At 42.6% G+C, this 23,670-nt stretch overlaps 1 protein-coding gene across 1 annotated transcript in view; it reads right to left on the bottom strand.

The window, feature by feature from the left end:
- Positions 1-16,839: 16,839 nt before the first annotated feature.
- The window catches only part of FAM171B (family with sequence similarity 171 member B), a 50,942-nt gene continuing 44,111 nt past the window's right edge, over positions 16,840-23,670 (bottom strand). The window contains exons 7-8 of the mRNA XM_081312728.1: positions 22,405-22,528; positions 16,840-21,699 (exon numbers count right to left, since the gene is read on the bottom strand). Of these exons, the coding sequence (XP_081168854.1) occupies positions 20,361-21,699; positions 22,405-22,528 (1,463 nt within the window). The 3' untranslated portion in view covers positions 16,840-20,360. The remainder of the gene's footprint in view (positions 21,700-22,404; positions 22,529-23,670) is intronic.

The following is a 23,670-nucleotide window of genomic DNA, read 5'->3' as shown; positions in this document are numbered from 1 at the left end:
TGCTTGTGAGATGCTATGCTACAGCAAGCAAGGTTAATTTGAAGCCTTCTTCTTTTAGCTTCTTTCCTTTTCTGGATAGAATATTGGGTTTCCTTTCAACCAAGTCCTTGGTTAATAGCTGTGGTGCTTTTAACTTAACCAGTGGCCCACTAGCCTAGTTCAGTGTATGTGTGAGCAATACAACCCCTCCCAAATCCTGAGTTGAGCATCCCACTACTGGGTGTGGACAATTCATAGCCTCTGAAGAAAACAAGGCGCTCTAATGAACACAATAGGGATGAAATATAGCTTTTTAAAAACAATATTTTCCCAATTATCCTTCCTCTGTGACCTGCTTCCTTCTTCCTGAAATGAGCGTAAATATTCTGTGGCTGTTGGTGTAGCTTTCTGCAATTCTCTGGGAAAAGCAAGGTGTTGGTTGTGTAGAAATGTAGCTTCTCAAGTCATGCATCGTAAATGCCTCCCTATCTGCTTCTCTGGAAGAAAGGATGAGAAGAAAGTGTTATCTATGCTTGACCACTCCTTCATGGGCAGAAGATGTTACAAACCATGAATCCTAGAATATAATTCTAAGGATTAATAGAACTAGAACTTTATAAAATGAGCTATTTGATCTAGTTCACGGGTGTCAAACTTGCCGCGTCACGTGATGTGTAGTGACGTATCACCACTTTTTTTGCACTGCCAGAGCGGGTGAGCACGGCCTCTGTATGATGCAACCGGCCCACGTGCCCGCAGTTTGACACCCCAGATCTAGTTCAAAAGATATTTTGAAATGTCATATGTGTGTAAATGTGTAAAGGTATTTCAAAAAGAAGCTGGCTTTTCATCCTGAAGACTTCAATTGATGAAAGCTTTGTAGAGTTTATTTACTGTCTTGTTTGGGGATTTTTACCTCTTGTTGAACCTGCCTATAATACTGATAGTCTTGGTATGCCCTGGTACAGTTTTATTTGCTCATATAACATACATAATTTTTCATCTCTTCTGTCAGGAATACTGAGATCCAAACAGACCCAGCCCAAGTGAAGCTTATAAAACTTACTAATACCAATCCTGAATCAGAATTATTTATACAAAGTGGATTCTGCCATCCTATTTGACCTGCTTCTTCTTTTTTTCACAGCCTATGTTCTACTTACTAATTAGGATAAACTGTTACTCTAGGCCACAGGTCGGCAACCTGTGGCTCTGGAGCCCATGCGACTCTTTCAGTCTTGTCCTGCGGCTCCCAGTCGTCCTCCGCCATTTGCAGAGAGAGAGACAGAGACAAAGAGAGGCACTTGCGCTTCCTCTCTCTCTCTCTCTCTCTCTCTCTCTCTCTCTCTCTCTCTCTCTCTCTCTCTCTGTGTGTGTGTGTGTGTGTGGCCTCACGCTGTTCTCCGAAAAGCTGACAAGCTTATTGGGCGGGGCTTCTGCCTTTGCTGCGTCTCAGCAGGAAGCAGCAGAAAGCAGCAGCTCTCTCTCTCTCTCTCTCTCTCTCTCACACACACACACACACACACACACAGACACTGAGTGTTGGAAGAGGACTGAGTGTTGGAAGGGGGGGAGAGAGAGAGGGAGGGAGAGAAAGAGAGGGAGAGAGAGAGAGAGAGAGAACTCATGCACAGCAGCCTCTTATTTCTTTTTAATTAAACTCTTCAATCAAGCTCCCCCCCCCCCCCGCGCGCATGAGTTTTGCAGCTCCGAATGGTTTTGTTTTCCTCTGGGAAACAGGTCCAAGTGGCTCTTCGAGTGTTTAAGGTTGCTGACCCCCCTGCCCTGTGCCATCAAGTTGGTATCAACACTTAGTCATCATACAATGTGTGATCACTCTATCTTCCCCCTGGATAATCTGTCCCAACCTGGCTTTTTGGATCTTCCCATGGTCTTTATCATCATTGTAACTGAGTCCATTCACATTGTTGCTGGTTTTTGTCTTCTTTTCTAAGCAAAAGTTACCGCAGTGATCTGACAAATTAGCAATTATTCAGCTGTTTTTTTCAAGTATCATCTTTCATGTTTTTTCTGCTATCAGTTTTACTGAAATGATAATTGTTAATAATTCCCTTTAAGCACTCTGTCCGATTGCTTGGTTTCTTTATATCTCTACTTCAGAAAAGGAATCAGAGATGGAAATCATTTGAACCAAAAGGGCAACTGTCAACAGCAGAAGAAAACTTGAAGGTTAATCCAGAAGAGAAGTTTCAAGAAAAAAACAAGGAGCAGTAAGATGAAAAATTCAATGAAATCCATTTCAGTGGTTTGTAATTAAAAAAAAACTTAAGGAAGGAGAAGTATATGATTTAAGAAAGCAGTGGTATTAATTATAGCTTTTCATCCCTTTTATTTTAATATTCCATGGTATTTATAAAGAATTGTGATTTATTCCCAATGGGCTTCCATAGTTACAGTGAAACAAACATTCCTGTATTATTTATTGACATTATTAGTAACTTTTTGTCAGGCATCAGTCTGGAGTATTTATATGAAATCCATTAGAAATCTTTCATCTTTATGATTTTAATTTTTTCTAACTGGACAGTGCCTGAAATGGTATAGGGTTTCCTGCCTGAGCAGGGGGTTGGACTAGATCAAGGGTAGGCAACCTTGGCTCTTTTATGACTCGTGGACTTCAATTTCCAGAATTCCTGAGCCAGCTGGCTCCGGAATTCTGGGAGTTGAAGTCCACGAGTCATAAAAGAGCCAAGGTTGCCTACCCCTGGACTAGATGACCTCCAAGGTCCCTTCCAACTTATTATTATTATAACTAAAGGCAGCCCTGAGCTTACTTGCTCATCATGTTCGCAAGTGGTGATGGCCATTAAGTGAAATGATCTTGCTTAACAATCCCCACTCCCTGCTCTCCTTGATGCAGTTTTTAAATGACCACACAGGAGGATAACTGGAGCACAAGGTGCCTCAGATAGCAGAGGCCCTCGGGGGCCTAGCACAAGCGCCCCCTGCCCCAGGGTTTCCACGCTCTGAGACACCCCTGTGCTCCACTTTCCCCCCCCCCCGGGATCCCCACACCCCTTGGGCCTCCTTCCTCTTCCCTGCAAGCCTTTCTTTCCCCCTTCACATCCCTACAGGGGCCTCTTCCCCACTCCCTGTCACAATTGCACACTTACGTTTCAAAGATCTCCGGAGCTCAGGAGGTTAGGGTGGGAAAGGAGGACAGGGCACGCCGCCATTGCTAGCCACATAGATCGCTGGGCCGAAGCAACTGGCAGCTGTGTAATTGCAGAAGCGCCATTTTGGAAAAAGATGGACCCCTTGTGGGATCCCAAAGTGGAGAGGCTTCCTTTGCTTCACTGAAGCAAAGCAAATCTTTCTGTTCCCTCCCCCCAACCTCCTGAGCTTTGGAGATCAATGAAACATAAGTAAGGAGGAGTGTGTGGGACCCAAAGGGGGGGTGTCTAAGGTGTGTGGGGACCCAGAGTGGGGGATGGGGATGGGAGTTAGGTGAGAGACACTGCAGCATCCCTGCAGCTGGTTGTAAGGGTGAATGACCATGGGAACGTTGCAGTGGTCGTAACTTTCAGACCAGGTCATAAATAGCCCTTGGAGGTGCCTGCTGTAACTTTGAATGGTTGCTAAGTGACCAAACGTAAGTAAGGACTACCTGTACGTCAGCACTGTTTGCATTGTTTCTTTGAAATAAGATTTTAAAATCAGATAGACGGGTAAACCCATGTGGAATAGATACTCTTATTACTTCTCTTTCAGATTCAGCTGCATACCACAGCAGGTACTGAACTCAATGCCCAATATGGTGATTAGGAAGGGCAGCCCTTTACTTGATCCAGGTTTACAGTGTAGACTCTGTTTGAAGATATTCTGCCTTGGTCAAGTTTCAAGGACCTTACCGTGTAATCACAAGGTAAACTGAAGATACACTTGAGCAGGACCTTAGTTGTTTTTCCAGATTAATTTCTAATGCATGATTTTTCAAGCCATTGCAAAAACATGAAATGATTTAATGTCTGTGTGATATAATGCAAAGCCTGCATGCTGCTGTGGCATACCTTTTTGATTATTGTTTTGCATTGAAACAGTCTCTATAGAGCTAGCAAGCAGAGTAGAGTCTGGTGTCTGAAACATCTATTTGTGAAATCAAGGAATTCTGTTTCGATCTTTAGTGTTGAAGTATCAAGGCTCTTGTCTACCACAGTTCCCCTGATTTTTAGAACTAGAGCCACAGCCACTCCCAGAATAGTGTTTCAGGATAAAATAGTGCCTTGTTCACAATCAAGATAGAATTTATAATTTCTAAACATTCCTTTGGTGTTAATTAAGATACTGTATTGTCACAACTACTTTGGATTTTACTAAATTCAAGTTAGACTGTACAATGCATGACTGTGAGTCAAGTCCAGCCTCAACCATGTAAACTCACTGGATGAGTTTGGAACAGTCGCACTGTCATCCCAACCTACGCCACGGAGCAGCTGTGGGCATAAAATAGAGGATCCCCATATGCTCCTCCAGGTTGGGTATGAAAATCACTAATCTCTGCAGATATAGCTGTACAATGCCCAATGGTTTTTGAAGATTAGCCTAAATATTAGCTCAACTTTTTCTTTTCCCCGCATTGTTATGTCTTCCTCTGCATCCAGTTTTTGTTGCTCTTTTCTCTTTGCTTTCTTCCTTTCTCACTATAGGTCCCTTTTCCTATCACCATCTTCTTGATTTTCTGTTAATTTGGCTAAAAGGAGAAAACAAAATATGCATTTGCATACTATTACATTTTATGTAGGAGAGAAAATGGTTGGAATATGCAAATGAGGCTCAATTATTTCTGTAAATAGGTTACCTTATTTTATAGGGATTTTTAATTAATATATGCTTATTTTGTCCTATTTGTGCTGTTTGGGAAGACGCGGGGGGAGAAAGACAACGCAGTGATACTGTACATGTAAGGATATATCTGCACATATATAAATTGGGATAGCTCCAGCCACTGGCAACTCTTAAGTTGACAAGATAAGGAAGCTATCTACCCGTCCCACTAGATTCAACAAAAGGGACACACTTCAGGTCCTTTCTGTTAAAAAAAATATCACTGGAACAATGCCTTTTCTGTCACAGCACCTTGTGACATAATCCCATTAGATTGGCCCATCCCTGCTCACCTTTCATAAAGCATTGAAGATCTGGATGTGCTCCAATGTTGGCTTTTACTTTTTTGAGGGGTTGGGGGGTTTCACCCTGTAATATATTTTTCTTTTTTTTTAAAAAAAACCAGTCTTAAACATGTTAGCCACCCATAAGTCACATTTGCAAGATGGGCAGCCATGTAAATCAAATAAATAAATATTTATTGGGGTAAATTCAGCTGTTACTTCACTTCCCCAGAATCCATTATAAACTTGGCTATGCCTGTGTGGCTACCCTTAACATGAGCAAGATTTACTCACGTATTTTTCAGTTATTATTTTCTATTTACAGATGTTTTTAGTATCATTAAAGAGTTGGCAGAAGCCATTTAGATCCTTAAGTTCAATTATAGGCAAATTCAAGCATCCCAGACAAATGGCAATCCCTGCTTGAAGACATTCAATGAATGGAGCCTTTTCCCTCTCAAAGTGACTGGTTCCCTTTAGGAAGCTTTTCATTCAGAATCTGCCCCCCTCTAAGTTAAATCCAGTATCTCCTGTCCTGCAGTCAGGAGTAAGTGCAAATAACTTTTCAGATATTTGAGGAACGTGACCATATCCTGCACTCTTTCAACACATTTTTTATTCCAGCCTTGCATCCATTTATGTTATTCAACCTATACTTAAAACTAGACTATTGGAATAATTTATGTAGTATTTTGCTGAAACTAAGACCCATTACAACAGTTCTACAGACTATTAAATAACATTACCTTCAGTGATCAGTGACTACTAACTATTTCAAAACCTTCTAAATTAGCTTTTATTATTTTTAGCATCCCTCAGTAACCTGAACTCATTTTCAGGTGATCATTTTAAGCTTTTGAATACATAAAAAGGCAACTTCTGTTGCTTCAAAGGAAGCAAGTCAACAACTTCCTGGTTGTTTCCTAGCAAGTCCAATAGACCTTAACTAACAATTCTGTTAAAATGCATGACACAAGAGATTAATATGGATGTTAGCAGACATCAAGAGATGTCTCTTTGATCATGGAATTCACCTGTCTCAAGAACTGAATGGCAGTTCAGATGTATGATTTCATTTCGCATGCAGTATTTGACTCATGCAAGATACATAAATAATGTTGGCAGAAAATTACCAAAGCTTATACATTATGTATTTTATTTAGTTCCACAGCAAATGCATTGACCGTTGGCTGCAGAAAGAAAATGCATGTCCTATTGATGACCATGTTGTATATAATCCATTAACTTGGGAGACGGCAACAACCAAAGACAAAGTAAATCAGTTAGGGTCTCAAGCAAAACACTTCCTTGCAAAGCAGTCTGGGATGGATCTTTTTATACCAGGTACTGGATTGTCTACCAAACAAATAAAGTCTCACCGTGTCACGGAGGTATCTCAAAGTAGTTTTCAAGGAAACTATAACAAGAAAACAAATTCTGCAGAGACTGAGCAAAATTTAACATTGAATGGTTTCAGCTATCCTTCTATAAGAGATGCTGGTTCTACCTTGCTTAACACTCAAAAACCAAGACATTTGAAATTTTCTAGACATATAAAGGGTTTAGTCCTTATTCCAAAGGCTCGTGTCGATAAATTTACCGATAAAGTAGTTGGTACTGATTTAAGATTATGTGCAAATTATAAAACAGATTAAAATTATAGTGCTACACATTTTTTAAGAAAATAGATTACATTGTAGTTATTTGGATGTACAAAGGATCCAGATGCTTTAGCTTTTTATATAAATGTTTAAAAAATAGTGTGAAAATCATTTTATTTGGTTTGATATTCAATAAAGTTTTACATAAAATAGTATTTATCACCATAAAAAAAGTCTCTAAGGTTTTTTTGGCTCCAGTAAATTCAAATTTTCTTTAAGTCTTAAGTATCCAAACTACATTTTTGAATACATAAAATGATAAAAGATATTCACCTATTTGTCCTAATTCTGTTTCTTAAGTGATTTAAACTCTAATTTCAGCTTGAACTGGAACAACACATTTCTGTGGATTTTTGTGTTTTTTGCTGCATTTGGTGACTTTAAATGACTAATAATGTTAATCTAAACCACGTTTATACATTAGCATCTTCAGTGTTTTATGTCCCTCAGGAGATAAAGAGATGATTAATAAAAACATTTATTCTTTCTTGCTGATAAAAGTGGAATCTCCTAGAAAGAGATTTGGGATGGTTTTTAAAAAACCTCAGAATATGGGTGAAAATCAGAATGTTGGATTTGAACTGATGCACTAGTAACCCATGCACATTTAAGAACTATATGCTCTATTCAAAGAGATATTTTCTTTTATGGAGAAAACACCATATACGTTCAGGATGTACATACGGAATTGCAAAGTCACCATGATCACTGAACAATGATAGAACAAGGAGTAAAATAACGGGAATACCTGAACCAGTCAGTCATTCATATGTGCCATTTCATGTCATGAGCTGATCTTCTAACCAAGGTTATAATTAATACTACAACATCCATATGGATGAACAATGACTAGATTTCCAACTCTCAATATAATGGGTTTACCATGCATGACTGTCAAGCCTGTCACAACCCTTTAAACCTAAGATTATTCATTATTACCAAGCTTGTCATTCTGAAGAAGCAGCACCTCCAGGTATTATGTAATGTTGCCTAGCTCACTTTTTGAAGCATGGCATCTTAACAATTTCAGCAAGCTATTCCTTTCAAAAATCCTTGATACTGGTGTTGTTGTTAGCTGCGAAGTCGTGTCCGACCCATCGCGACCCTATGGACAACGTTCCTCCAGGCCTTCCTGTCCTCTACCATCTTCTGGAGTCCATTTAAGCTCACGCCTACTGCTTCAGTGACTCCATCCAGCCACCTCATTCTCTGTCGTCCCCTTCTTCTATTGCCCTCAATCTTTCCCAGCATTAGGCTCTTCTCCAGCGAGTCCTTCCTTCTCATCAGGTGGCCAAAGTATTTGAGTTTCAATTTCAGGATCTGGCCTTCTAAAGAGCAGTCAGGATTGATCTCCTCTAGGACTGACCGGTTTGATCGCCTTGCAGTCCAAGGGACTCGCAGGAGTCTTCTCCAGCACCATAGTTCAAAGGCCTCAATTCTTTGGCGCTCAGCCTTTCTTATGGTCCAACTTTCACTGCCATACATTGCAACTGGGAAGACCATAGCCTTGACTATACGCACTTTTGTTGACAGGGTGATGTCTCTGCTTTTTAGTGTGCTGTCTAGATTTGCCATGGCTTTCCTCCCCAGGAGCAAGCGTCTTTTAATTTCTTGGCTACAGTCCCCATCTGCAGTGATCTTGGAGCCCAGGAAAATAAAATCTGTCACTACCTCCATTTCTTCCCCATCTATTTGCCAGGAATTGAGAGGGCCGGATGCCATGATCTTGGTTTTCTTAATGTTAAGTTTCAACCCAAGTTTTGCACTCTCCTTCTTCACCCGCAACAAGAGGCTCTTTAGTTCTTCTTCACTTTCTGCCATTAGAGTGGTATCATCTGCGTATCTTAGGTTGTTGATATTTCTTCCGGCAATCTTAATTCCAACTTTTGATTCATCTAACCATGCCTTTCTCATGATGTGCTCTGCATATAAGTTAAATAGGCAGGGTGACAGTATACAGCCTTGCCGGACTCCTTTCCCAATTTGGAACCAATCAGTGGTTCCGTGTCCAGTTCTCACTGTTGCTTCTTGGCCCGCATATAGGTTTCTCAAGAGACAAATAAGATGGTCTGGTACTCCCATCTCTTTAAGAACTTGCCACAGTTTGTTATGATCCACACAATCAAAGGCTTTAGCATAGTCAATGAAGCAGAAGTAGATGTTTTTCTGGAACTCCCTAGCTTTCTCCATGATCCAGCGTATGTTGGCAATTTGATCTCTAGTTCCTCTGCCTCTTCGAAATCCGGCCTGTACTTCTGGTAGTTCTCGATCCACATACTGCTGAAGTCTAGCTTGTAGGATTTTAAGCATGACTTTACTAGCATGAGAAATGAGTGCAATGGTGCGATAGTTTGAACATTCTTTGGCACTGCCTTTCTTTGGAATTGGAATGTAAACTGATCTTTTCCAATCCTGTGGCCACTGTTGAGTTTTCCAAATTTGCTGGCAAATTGAGTGTAGCACTTTTACTGCATTGTCTTTTAAGATTTTGAATAGCTCAGCTGGAATACTGTCACCTCCACTAGCTTTGTTGTTGCTCAGCTTTTCTAAGGCCCACTTCACTTCACATTCTAGGATATCTGGCTCGAGGTCAGTGACCACCTCATTGTGATTATCAGGGACGTTAAGCTCATTCTTGTATAGTTCTTCTGTGTAATTTTGCCACCTCTTCTTAATCTCTTCTGCCTCTGTTAGGTCCCTGCCATTTTGGTCCTTTATCATGCCCATTTTTGCATTAAACGTTCCCTTCATCTCTCCAATTTTTTTGAAAAGATCTCTGGTCCTCCCTATTCTATTGTCTTCTTCTATTTCTTTGCACTGTTCATTTAAGAAGGCATTCTTATCTCTTCTAGCTATTCTCTGGAATTCTGCATTCAATTGGGCGTATCTTTCTTTTTCTCCCTTGCCTTTCGCTTCCCTCCTTTTCTCAGCTATTTGCAAAGCTTCCTCAGACAGCCATTTTGCTTTCTTGCATTTCTTTTTCTTTGGGATGGTTTTGGTTGCTACCTGTTGTACAATGTCACGAACCTCTGTCCATAGTTCTTCAGGCACTCTGTCTATCAGATCTAATTCCTTAAATCTATTTGTCACCTCTACTGTATATTCAACAGGGATATGATTTAATTCATACCTCAGTGGCCTAGTGCTTTTCCCTACTTTCTTCAGTTTAAGCCTAAACTTTGCAAGGAGAAGCTCATGGTCTGAGCCACAGTCAGCTCCTGGTCTTGTTTTTATTGACTGTATAGAGCTTCTCCATCTTTGGCTGCAGAGCATATAGTCAATCTGATTTCTGTGTTGACCGTCTGGTGATGTCCATGTGTAGAGCCGTCTCTTGGGTTGTTGGAAAAGAGTGTTTGCTATGACCATTGTATTCTCTTGACAGAATTCTATCAGCCTGTGCCTTGCTTCATTTTGCATTCCAAGGCCAAACTTGCCTGTTATTCCGGTTATCTTTTGGCTTCCTACTTTAGCATTCCAATCCCCCATGATGATAAGAACATCATTTTTTGGTGTTAGTTCTATAAGGTGCTGTAGAGCTTCATAGAACTGGTCAATTTCATCCTCTTCAGCACTGGTGGTTGGGGCATAGACTTGGACTACTGTGATATTGAATGGTTTGCCTTGGATTCGAACTGAGATCATTCTGTCATTTTGAGGATTGTATCCCAGTATTGCTTTTCCTACTCTTTTATTGACTATGAAGGCTACTCCATTTCTTCTGAGGGATTCTTGCCCGCAGTAGTATACCTGATGGTCATCTGAATTAAATTCACCCATTCCTGTCCATTTTAGTTCGCTGATACCTAAGATGTCGATGTTCAGTCTTGTCATCTCTTGTTTGACCACGTCCAGCTTTCCTTGATTCATGGATCTTACATTCCAGGTTCCTATGGAGAAAAAATCTTTACAGCATCGGACTTTCCTTTCACCACCAGACACATCCACAGCTGAGCGTCCTTTCGGCTTTGGCCCAGTCGCTTCATTCTTTCTGGCGCTACTAGTACTAGCCCTCTGCTCTTCCCCAGTAGCATATTGGACGCCTTCCGACCTGAGGGGCTCATCTTCCAGCGTCATATCGTTTTTCCTTTTGGTACTGTCCATAGGGTTTTCATGGCAAAGATACTGGAGTGGGTTGCCATTTCCTTCTCCAGTGGATCACGTTTTGTCAGAACTCTCGGCTATGACCTGTCCGTCTTGGGTGGCCCTGCACGGCATAGCTCATAGCTTCATTGAATTACGCAAGCCCCTTCGCCACGACAAGGCAGTAATCCATGAAGGGGTTGATACTGGTATTCACTTGTATAGCCATGCAGTGAATGGCTGTAACACGTAGTCCGCGAGACGCAATAATCAATTTCTTTTTTTAAAACAATCAAGAATCACAAGGTTATTGGTAAGATTTTTTTTAAATTAAACTTAGCAGTGTCTTATAAATTTTAAGTTGTAGACAATCCATTGGCACTGCAGTAGTTGCACAGACATGAACAGCTGCTACTGGTAGGAAAATGAAAAGGATCAGCACTAATAAACCGTAAAACAAATTTAAAATATGCTGTGAGAAAAGAGTCATTATTTACAACATAAATCTAGTAAGTAAAGACTAGTATCTTGGCAAGAGCCGGGCTCCTATTTCTGCAGTGGATTAGATTATCAACTTTACATGATTCAGTGACTAGTCTTCATTAGTACTGTGAGCTTCTTTTGAAAGAAACCACTCTGCATTTCTTTCCCTTAACACAAAGCACTACGGCAATATTTATTTATTTATTTATTTATTTGTTTTTATAAACCGCCCTTCTCCCGAGGGACTCGGGGCGGTGTACAGAATAGGTAGGCATACAGAGTGAACAATAGTGAAAAAAACAATAGTAAAATACAAACTGGGACCCCAATTAGAGCTATCAGGCCAGGCCGGACTGCTGGAACAGGTAAGTTTTTAATTCGCGCCGGAAGGTGCGGAGGTCGGGGGCCATCCGGATTTCGGTTGGTAAGCTGTTCCAGAGGGCTGGCGCACCCACTGAGAATGCCCTCCCCCTGGGGGCCACCAGCCGACATTCCTTGAGCGGTGGCACCCTGAGGAGGCCCTCTCTGTGGGAGCGCACAGGACGGTGGGGTGCTGACATTGGCAGAAGGTGCTCCCGTAGGTAGTCCGGACCCATGCCATGTAGGGCTTTGTATGTCATTGTTAGCACCTTGAACTTCACACGGAAGGCAACTGGAAGCCAGTGCAGCGCACGGAGGAGAGGTGTGATATGGGAGTATCGGGAGGCTCCCAAGAGTGTCCGTGCCGCTGCACTTTGCACCAGTTGAAGCTTCCGAGTGGATCTCAAGGGCAGCCCCATGTAGAGAGCGTTACAGTAGTCTAGGCGAGAGGTCACAAGAGCATGGGTGACTGTACGTAAGGCATCCAGGTCCAGATAAGGCCGTAATTGGCGAACTAGTCGAACCCGGGAGAAGGCCCCCTTGGTCACAGCTCCTATGTGATCTTCCAGGGAGAGCTGCGAGTCAAGGAGGACACCCAGGTTGCGGGCCCTATCAACAGGGGGTAGTAACTTGTCCCCGATGTTAAGGGATGGGATGTTCTGAGTATCCTGGCTTGCCGGTACGTACAGCCATTCAGTCTTGTCCGGGTTCAGTTGAAGCCTGTTCCTCCCCATCCATTCCCGGACCGCTTTCAGGCAGCGGGACATCACGTCGAGGGCATCACTGATGTTGTTTGGAGTTGAGATGAAAAGCTGGGTGTCATCAGCATACTGATGGTACCCTACTCCAAAGCTGCGAATGATCTCGCCCAGCGGTTTCATGTAGATGTTGAACAGGAGAGGCGAGAGGACCGACCCCTGAGGGACTCCGCAAGCGAGAGGCCTCGGGGTCGACCTCTGTCCCCCTGCCAACAACGACTGCGAGCGACCCTGGAGAAGGAGGAGAACCAACGCAGAACCGTGCCTCCCACTCCCAGTCCCCTGAGGCGTCGCAGCAAGATACCATGGTCGATGGTATCGAAAGCCGCCGAGAGGTCTAATAAGACTAGGACAGAGGAATGGCCCCTGTCCCGGGCTCTCCAGAGATCATTTATCAGAGCGACCAATGCTGTCTCCGTGCTGTAGCCCGGCCTGAAGCCCGATTGGTACGGGTCTAGATAAACCGCTTCATCCAGGATCTGAGGGAGTTGGTGCGCCACCACGCTCTCAACAACCTTCGCAAGGAAGCGAAGATTGGAGACTGGACGAAAGTTATTCAAAGAGGATGGGTCCAAGGTGGGCTTCTTGAGGAGAGGTCTCACCACCGCCTCCTTCAAGGCGGTGGGGAAGTGACCCTCACTCAGAGAAGCGGAGATGACCGCCAGGAACCAGCCTCGTGTCCCCTCTCGAGCTGCATATGCCAGCCAGGAAGGGCACGGGTCCAGTAAGCATGTGGAGGAGCTCAACCTCCTCATAATCCTGTCCACTTCCTTAGGAGTCACAGGATCAAATTCCTCCCAGATGACGTCGACAAGACTGTCCATGCCTTGTTCTTCCAGCTCAGCCCAGTTGGAGTCCAGGCCGGTTCGGATCCGAGCAATTTTATCCAGCAGATATTGACCGAATTCCTCGGCTCGACCCTGCAAGGGTTCCTCCCTCACCTCTTGGTTCAGTAGGGAGCGAGTCACCCTGAACAAGGCAGCCGGGCGATTATCTGCGGACGCGATGAGGGTGGAAAAGTAGTTGGATTTTGCCACCCTTATCGCAGCGAGATAAGACCTGGTGAGGATTCTTAATCGCAATCGGTCGGATTCGGATCGACTGGATCTCCAACGGCTCTCTAGGCCCCGTCTCCGACGCTTCATCTCCCGGAGCTCCGCGGTGAACCATGGGGCTCGCTGGGATCTGCGCCGGGTCAGAGGCCGCAAGGGTACAACTCGGTCCAGAGCCTCCGTGGCTGCCTTTTCCCAGGCTTCCACTAAGGCATCCGCCGAGCTGTGAGCAGGGAGTGCATGTGCGTCCCCAAGCGCTGCCTGGAACCTATCAGGGTCCATTAGGCGCCTAGGGCGGTACCATCTGGTTGGCACCGCGCACCCACGGCGGGGGGTGGCAAAGGGGAAGTCTAGCCGCACGAGGTGATGATCGGTCCATGACAGGGGCATAACAGTCGTGGCACCCCCACCGATATCATCGCGCCACCGTCCAGACAAGAGCACCAAGTCTGGGGTGTGGCCTCTCTCATGAGTCGGTCCAGAAATTATTTGCGACAGGTCCATGGCCGCCATGGAAGCCATGAACTCCCGAGCCAGATCGGACGATCCTCCCAGGGACGGTAGGTTAAAGTCGCCCAAGACCATGAGTCTTGGGAATTCAACCACCAACCCTGAGAGGACATCGAGTAGCTCGGGCAGGGCTGCCGCTGCACGATTAGGTGGTAGGTATGCCAGCAGCAGGCCCAACTGCGCCCCCGGGCTGTATCTCAGTAGGAGAGACTCACACCCGACCATCTGAGGGACGGTGATCTCTCGCGGGCTAAGGGATTCCCTGATGATAACTGCCACTCCCCCGCCCCTCCCATGGGTCCGAGGCTGGTGCAGCACCTGGAAACCTGGCGGGCAGAGGTCAACCAGAGGGACACCACCCTCTTGGCCCAGCCAGGTTTCCGTGATGCAAGCCAGGTCCGCGTGCTCGCTCTCCACTAGGTCACGAACAAGGTGTGCCTTGTTAGCTACGGACCTGGCATTCAGGTAGACCAGCCTTAGCATAGGAGGCTGCACACCTTCGCTCCCGGGTCCTCCGGGGAAGTACAGAGGGTCGGAGCGTCTCACCGCTTGTACAGAGCGGAGATGACACTCCCGGTGACGATACGGCCCTCTGTTTGTGCACCTTCTGCCGTTCCCCACCATCCTGGGAATAGGATGTTCGTCAGTACGCCATTGGTTATTGTCGGTGACTGGTCCTCGTTTCTCACCATCGCGAATGGTCGTAGGCCTGGCCTGCGTTATGGTACCCGGAAGGCCTGCCTTCCCCGAGCAGCCATACTCTTTCCCGCCCCCCTCCCTAACCCGACAAAAAACTTAACAAGAAACTTAACCAGGGGCCTCTTGTTGGTCTTGTGATGGAGGCCCCTGACCCTGCCTGGCCATCTCTCAGAGGCCCAATGGTCGGGCCAGTCATCGAGGTTTGATGTATTGAAGGCAGGACGAACCCAGGAGAGGGGGGAACTCCTGAGGGCGAGTAGATCTATGCAAGAATATTGAAGACGCATAGGGAGCATTGGGGAGCATTGGGAAGGCGGTGCCCTGGGTGGAGCATTAGAAGGAGGGTCTAGTCGGGTAGGTGGGTATCTGGACCGTCACCCAGCCACTGCCACTTGGTTGGGTGAACCCCAGAAGCAGGCCACTCCCCATCCTCTCACGATGGGTTGTGATTCTGCTTCTGGGGGTGGTCCAGGACCCACTCTGGGTGAAGCATACCCCATAGAGCTCTCACCTGGGAGGAATTTGGCACAGCACATGTGTGAGAAAATGTCAAGCTAGTCTCTGAAACAGCAACAATGGAAAATGGGCTGCCTGCTTTGGTGGTGGGTAAAAATAATTGCACTGAATGATAGCGAGAGGGGCAAATTTCAGGCCTCTACTTGGCAGGATATACAGGTGGGCCCCAATGCAGCAAGACTGACCTAAATGATGATGTAATCTTAATGGCCAATTTTGTAAATCCAGTGTCTAAATTTATCTAAATAACATTGCTGAATATCACATGGGGTAGGAATTGCTGAGTATTCAGCAGTTCCTCTATTAGAGAATAACTCAACTTTTAATAATAGATGTCATAAGGTGAGGATGTGACAGCATACAGGGCGGAGGTACAAAAACTATCCATATGGTGTAGTAACAACTTGCACCTGAACATCGGCAAGACGAAAGAGATGGTGCTAGACTTCCGGAGAAAAAAGGAGGAACCTGCCCCACTTTACATCGGGGAGGACTGTGTGGAGAGAGTTTCCTCCTTTAAATTTCTGGGAGTCTACCTCTGCGAAGATCTGACCTGGAAAGTTAATACAACCCAGGTGGCTAGAAAGGCCCAACAGAGGCTTCACTTTCTCAGGGTCTTGCAGAAGAACAGGGTAGAACAACAGCTAATGACCCTCTTTTACCGATCTACTATAGAGCATCCTCTCGTGTGGTATTGTGGTTTGGCATGCTGGTCTGACAGCCGTGGAAAGTATTACAGAGGGTGGTGAGTACAGCACAAGACATTGTGGGCTGTTCCCTGATACCACTGGATGACATCGCCAAGGCTCGCTGCCTTGGAAGAGTGAGGAAAATTCTCAGGGATGACTCACACCCTGGACGGTATCTCTTTACTCTCCATCGGGTAGGAGATATAGGAGTATAGCCAGCCGCACCAACAAGCTGAAAAACAGCTTTTATCCGTGGGCTGTTAGGCTTCTGAATGAGAAATAACTTTTGTGAATTTTATGCAGAATTGACTTGGGAGGCCGGTGTGTGGTGTAGTTGGTTCACATGGTGTAGTAAGATGGAGGGTTTGTTGTCACTGTGTGTTGGGGGGTGGGAGCACAAAGGGAGGCTCAGCTAATCTCAATGTACACATAGTTGTACTTTGACAATAAAGGTTCATTTCAAATAAAGGGCTAATTTCAGTGAAGACTGTTTCCATGTCTGTTTCCACATACTGTTCCAGCCATTGCAGCTCACAAAATTGGATTCCCAATACAAAGTATACTCTTAAGATTGTAAGCATATGTATATTTGCTTATTTAGCAGGAAATTCCATTCAACCATAAAGAACTTCCTTCTGAATAAGCATGCATAGAACTGCTCTATTAACATGCATGCAATACAGTAAAACTGAACCGATATGATGTAGAAATACATTTTTTTAAAAAACCACAAAAATTCTATATATGCTGAAGAATTACACACCAGTATATTTTAAAGAACAGTGTATTACAATTGGGAAATATACAATTATTTGACAATTGTTTTTGTAATTTTCAAAATCAGTTTAAATTTCAGCCAATACAACTAATTGATACAAAATGCTAAAAATCAATTATTTCAGAAAGATTGATTAGGGATTAAGGGGAACAAGACCATCAAAAATTTACTAGGCATAATTCTATCAGTGCTGTTAAAATATAAAATGGCAAAAACATTTTTTGTTTGAAAATTATTTAATATTCCAAAATGCTTAAAATGTCTGATGCTATTTCAGTGCATGTGTCATATATGAGGGGAAAAGCACTTATCTTCTGAAACTGACTTCCAAAAATATTTTTAATTATATTTAAATCATTAATATATCTCCCACATACCCAGAGAGACATTTGTGCTTAGATTAAATCTGAAATATTAAGTCTTACCATTTCATGCACACTCTGGTAAGAACTAATTAATGTAGTAAACAGTTAAAGAGATAAAGATTTTTCTGATCTGTACCACCAAGCTGCAGATGAGACAGTAAAATGTTTGAATGTAAAATGTAAATTGTACTTTTTTAAAAAAAAGCCTTTGGATATACTACTATTGTAGGATTCAATGCAAGAACAGGATAACAAATGAGTTTATCATCTCTAGGCAGCCAATTAGTATTTGGCTCCATTTATCTCCAAACTAAAGAAAATGTCCATCTTGTCTCAGATATGTTCTATAAGCACATACATATTTTCATTTTAAAAATCTACTACTGCAGACTGGTATGCATTATTACACTAGTCCAGTAAAAGTGATCTCCAAATCCTTGGGGGATCCGTTTATTTCTTTCCCATCAGGTCATACACAATGGCCTGCAAATAAGTAGAAATTCAAATCTCGTAAGTTAAGACAAACCAACTAGAATATTTTACTCAAAATCCATTATTTCTGAATCATTGTGCCTTTTGAAGTTCCATTTTTTCTTTTTCTTTTTAATAAAATCAAACCCAAAACATAGGTAATTGTGCAATTCCATATTATAACCTTTCAATAAAAGTTGTGTCATTCAGAACTACTCCATTTTTGTTCAGGCAAATCTTTGATTTTGATTAAAATGTTACTATCCTTCCACCCATAGTAACAAATTTATGAAGGCCTTTTTAATAATTATATAATTCATTTCTCTGTAGTTTCAAAACAAGACAGTTCTATGAAAATATGAAAAAGATAACTCAAGATTTTTTTCTGATCATATATAATTAAAAGTGATTCCCTGTCCATTAATAAATCTGAAGCTTCTAACATTTAATGTTAGATATTTAGCAAGGTAGGGTATTTTCTGTTCATGCTTAAAGACCATTGCCTTGCTATAAGTTGGAGCAAGATTTCAGTGCCACCTGTCCACCATGAACCTATAGTTCCTGATATCCAGATTTTGTATTTATTTCAGTATGAAGGAGACAAATGAGTTTTGAACTGAAAAGGTAGGGTGGCTAACGCTTCAAGCCATGATTTCAAAGGCTACAGCCTTACTGCAATAAAAATAAGCCAGTCCTCAAATGATGATGAGATGATGAATGGAAAAGGACATGGTTTGCATGTTTAATTTTACTTTGACTTTAGGAACTTCCTGATAACAAAATTAGTATCATTAGATTTTCTAGCTGATTGCAAAAATCAAAATGCTGGAAAAATACTTTGGTTAACAGGATTCTCTAGCAAGAGAGATATCTATTTTTCTCTTAGCCAAAAATGAATTATCAGCAACAAGTTTATTATTCAAAAAACAAATGAACATTTGTGTACATTTCTTTCTTCCATAGTGCTCTCTTTTATATTTCATACAATCAATTCTTCATACAATCAGTCTTTTAACTCTATAATGAATTCTATGCCTAAGGATGGCTGTTGCCCTATAGGCCAAATCCCAGTTTCCGTTCAGTATATACAGAAGCCCCAACTGATAGTCCCTGAACACGTCCATAGTGCACAATCTAGTTAGGACCCACAAGTTAGATGCTTCTAGTGAATGTTAAGTCAGTTGATAAAAGTACATTTGCTATGTTTAGTACAAAGACATAATGTACAATTGTCAGGGATGAAATTTTACTTTTGCCCTATTTGCAGAAATGGCTAGTGCCATTTAGCACTTGGCCATTCTGATGCCTATTTGTTAAGTCCTTCTTCCATCCCCAAATATGTTCACCTCCCATTTTTACACCAATTCTACTTAAATGTGTCTCCTAACTCATCAAATGTATTTCCATTTTGTGTTAAAAAAAATTACGAAAGATAGCACAAACTTATTAATATCTTAATTGCCATCTCCACTGAAAAGATAATGGTGAAAAGTTGTTCAGGGGAAAATAATAAGTTGTTTTGTAATTTCAGGTAGAGATGTATGCATTTTTAGCTTTTAATTGTGGATGCTTTTATGTGAAACAAGTTCCACTGAAATCGACAGAACCTATTTCCAAGAAACTATATTTAGGGCTATAATATGTCTATTTCAGAGGTCTCCATGTAGATTCCAAAATCCATATAACTTTCATTAAGAAAGGCTTATTTATACATGTTGGAATCCTTCTCCAGAGAACTTTCCAAAATCTTCCGTTTTGCATACTATCAAACTATGGTGTTCCCCTTTATGTTGTCTGCCTAAGAGATTTACTCTCAGATTAGAAAACCTGTGTATAACAAAGAGGTCCCACCATCCCCATTTTTTCATTAACAAATTATAGATATGGCTAAATTTAATTCCAGCAGATTTCAAGAGTTCATAAGGAACAATTGACTTTTAAGACTTATGACAAAGCTAGCTTGAAAAGGGAGGCACGTTATCAAGTTAATACCGCATTTCTTTTGTCTTTTTTAAGGCTAGTATACAGAATGCTGCTTCTGGTGGAAATATCTAAAAAGGCATCTTTTTGGCCATGTTTACAATGGCACACATTGTGGGCATAAAGGGCCAAACTCTGCCTTTATTACAATAATATAAATCCAGCTATCCTAAAAATGGAGCACAATTTGGCTCAATACAAATTGGAATGGCAGAAATCTTCACACTGGAAATACCTTCTGGATAACGAGTCCTTAATTTTCCCTCCCCCACCAGAAAAAGCTATATAGGAATTATAGTGAGGCAGGAGGTTATGTTAAGATACAAAAGAAAAAGATCTCCTATCAGCATCTAGATGAAAAATACCATACTACCCAATATCAAACTATATTATGACAACGTCCATTGTTAGACACCATAGTTGCAAAAATAACAAACACTTGTTATCTATGTATGCTTTTTTTCCCCCCTAAACCAACACAATTTGGTATCAACAAACCGTCTTCCCTGCCAGTTGTCTAATTTCAAAGCGGGTAAATGAGATACCATACTGGTTGGTGCCTTTTACAGAAAACATGTACGTCCTTGCAGATACACCACAGAATAATTTTTCAGGTATAGTTTTACTAAAGCCCTGAAATTATAACCACTGTTGAAAGCAAGATGAGCTGGTTTTCAGAAAACAATACTCCTTATGAAGGTGTAATCTGCTCCGTGTCTTAAAAAAAGCAACGTCGCCTAAATCTGACTGCCCGGCTGAAAATGACCAGTGCAAATTTACAAATAAAATGACAAGAGGAGGTGCAGTCTACAGGACATGAAACAACCAGAAGATAGACATCACTGCAATGTTAATTTATTGGAATGAGTGGTCTCTCCTCTCTCTTTTTCCAGATGTTTGTTTTGCTGTCTGTCTTAGTTAGACGTGGTCTTCCCTGTTTCTTCCCAGGGGGAGGGCTGTCCTCCTGCTTTTTTGCCTTGATTTTTCTTCTGGGCATCTCTTCCAGGAGCTCTTGCTTTACGATGGGGTCATTAATACCTCCTTCTGGCATATGCTTCACAGCTTGATCCTCAGGGGTTGAAACCGTGGTCCCACATTCACTGGCACTCAGATCCAAGTCTTCTAGGTAAAGTACCTTAGAATGGGGCATGCTTTTAATAAAGGTTTTCTCCCTCTCCAATTTTCGACTTGGGTGATGCTCATTCATGTCCACACCTGAGTCTAAGCTAGTATCATTGCTCTCCGTCTTCTTGCCCTTCTTGAGATCAATGAATGAATGCCTCACTTGAGCTATTGGCTTGCCATCCAATGACACAAACCAGGCTCTCGGATGTGGACACTGTTTCCCTTTGGAAAGCTCCAGTAAGGTTTGCTCTGAAATGCCCTGAAGTTCTGATGAAAACGGTGTCATCACCACAGCTTCGTTTAACGTTCCTGGGACAGAAACCGACTCCAGCAAGCTACTAGTGTAGCGGCCCCAGTTGGCAGTCTGAGGGGACAAGCCTTCTTGCCTATCTAGAGCAACTGTTTCATCTCTGGAAGTTGGCTCCTGCAAGGGAACGTGCATTGGTATTTTGGGCAATGTCTGGATGTAGTTTTCGTGACTCATACTCTCCATCGCAGGGGTGTAGACCAACTGTCCTTTTCTTGGTAAAGTAGCTGACTTTGCAGCATGCAGTTGCTCTTGGGAGTGAAATAGCTCAGATGTTTGAAGCGTAGCACCGGGCTGGCTATAGAGGTGCATCAATTGTTCTGGGAGGGAAGACAGCCCATAAATCTCCTCAGTCGTTGGGAGATACTGATTCTGCTCTTGCGCATTTTGAGAAGGGGGAAGGCTTCCACTGAGGTGTTTCACTGGCGGAAGGTGCCTCAAATCTGTTTTAACTTCTAAGGACTGGGGTGAGCTCCTACACTGGAGAATTTTACCAGAGAATTGGTACGGAGTGCCTTCTGTGTAAACTTTAAAACTGTCTTGGGCTTTCTTCTCCTCACCTTCAGCTGAAACCCGTCTCTGGGGGCTGTAAGATGCTACTTTGGGTGAATACAATCTAGATTTGTCCTCTGGCTTCAAAGATCCTTTGGCTGCACCGATGCGGTTTATGTGAGTTGTTGAAGTTGTTTGGTCTTTTTTTAAAATGTCTAGTTTAGTTGGACCTTTCTTTCTCTTCTTTGGACGACCACATTTATCCCTAAAAAAAGAAGCAAAATAAAAAAAGAAATATTAAAACTATGCTTTAAAGTATGTCTATGCAATTAGTAATAGTCTAACACCACTAGGCTTGTTTATTCATGTAATTTATAAACTTATCTTTATTGTAGAAGAAGAAAATATGCACTTAATTTTGGATTTTACCAAATCATATATGTACCTACCTATCTTTGAAGCACACTAGCACCACCACTAAATCAATCAATCAATCAATCTATCTATCTATCTATCTATCTATCTATCTATCTATCTATCTATCTATCTATCTATCTATCTATCTATCTATGTCTCTTTCTATCTAGCTATCTATCTCTATCTCTAGACAGAGGAAAAAGGTAGAGGAATAGAGCAAGCAAGACAAAAGGGAAGATAACAAGTATGGATATACTGTAGCATCTTTCTATCTCTCTATCTATATAAATATATCTATCTATATCTATATCTATATATATTTAATTATACATTCAGCAAGATTCCTTAGCTTCAAAACCGGTATAAAACAAGAGTGTTACGGATCACATAGGACAAATTAGCGTTTCCTTTAGGCGCAGAAAATGGGCATTAAATTGTAAATCAATTATCTTTCAAAAGCGAAATCAACCTGAGCACTAATCCTATGCTTTCAAACAGTGCATACTGTAATTGGCTACGGCAAAAAATGCATTACCATCATTTTCCATCTTACCCACAATAGCAAAGCAGAAGTGCAAAGAACCCAGCAATGATGGTGATGGTGCCTCCTAATATCGCTGTGAGGAACACTGTGTGGTAGGCAGTGATATCTTTAGTAACTGTTGTAATAATGGAATCTGTGTTTTTAATCAGAGAAAGGAGATGCAGGGAGAGATGAAGAGAAGAGAATAAAAATTACTGGTTTTGTACTATCACAGAAAGCATTCCTATTTTTCCTGACTGTTCTTCCTTTACGTTCTGACTCTGGATCGTTCAGCATACAAGGAGACATGGATGAAAGCCTCCAGCAAAGACGGAATAGAGGGAGGTTCACATCAGAGAGCATGAGGTCCACAATTTATTTATTATAGAAGCAGTTCAATAGCAACGGCATTTAGACTTTTATACCGCTTCTCAGTACTTTACAGCCCACTCTAAGCGGTTTATAGAGCCGGCATCTTGCCCCCAACAATCTGGGTCCTCATTTTACTGACCTCAGAAGGATGGAAGGCTGAGTCTACCTTGAGCTGGTGAGAATCGAACTGCCAAACTGCAGGCAGCCAGCAGTCAGCAGAGGTAGCCTGCAGTACTGCATTCTAACCACTGTGCCACCATGGTACGCAATGGTACCCAGAAGGCCCTGAGATCAGTTTCATTCATCGTCTCTATACTGATGCGGGTTCTACCTAAGTCAAAAACATTCAAGCAATATGCCTACAAGTAGTTCGCGGGTTACAACAGCAATTGGGGTAAGAATTTGGCTGCTGTTGTACCCTTAAGACCCCCACAGACTGTTAAGCAGGAAGAGGTGGGAGTTCGAGGCAAAGAAGCCAGTGGGTGAGAGCTGCAGGTGAGAGCTATGAACAAGCAAATGCTAGGGAAGGGAGGCAGGTGTGTAGCTTCAGTGGCTGGGAGGCACTATGGAGTACAGATGACCACCTAGGCCTGCACATGGGTGGGTGCCACAGTTGGGTGTTACAGAGCACACGTGGTGAGGGTATGGGTGCCACATTGGGTGAGAGGTGCCACAGGCAGGTATTGTAGAAAGCAAGCTGGTGGGAGCAGGAGCAGTGGGAGCAGGAATGATTTAACACCTGATGGCTTTCCCATTGACTTTGCTTGTGGGGAAACCAGCAGGGAATGTCAGAAATCATGATTATGTGACCGTGGGCTTACTGCAATGTCATAATTGCAAGCCAGACAGTGGGCACCCAGATTACAATCATGTGACCGTGGGGATGCTGCAATGGCTGGAACTCCCAAGGAATGGCTGTAAATC

The sequence above is a fragment of the Vipera berus genome (genome assembly GCF_964194415.1).
Source record: "Vipera berus genome assembly, chromosome: 1".
In the NCBI taxonomy this organism is placed as follows: domain Eukaryota; kingdom Metazoa; phylum Chordata; class Lepidosauria; order Squamata; family Viperidae; genus Vipera; species Vipera berus.
Note: the sequence above shows the minus strand (reverse complement) of the source record. Positions and strands in the feature narration are given on the sequence as shown.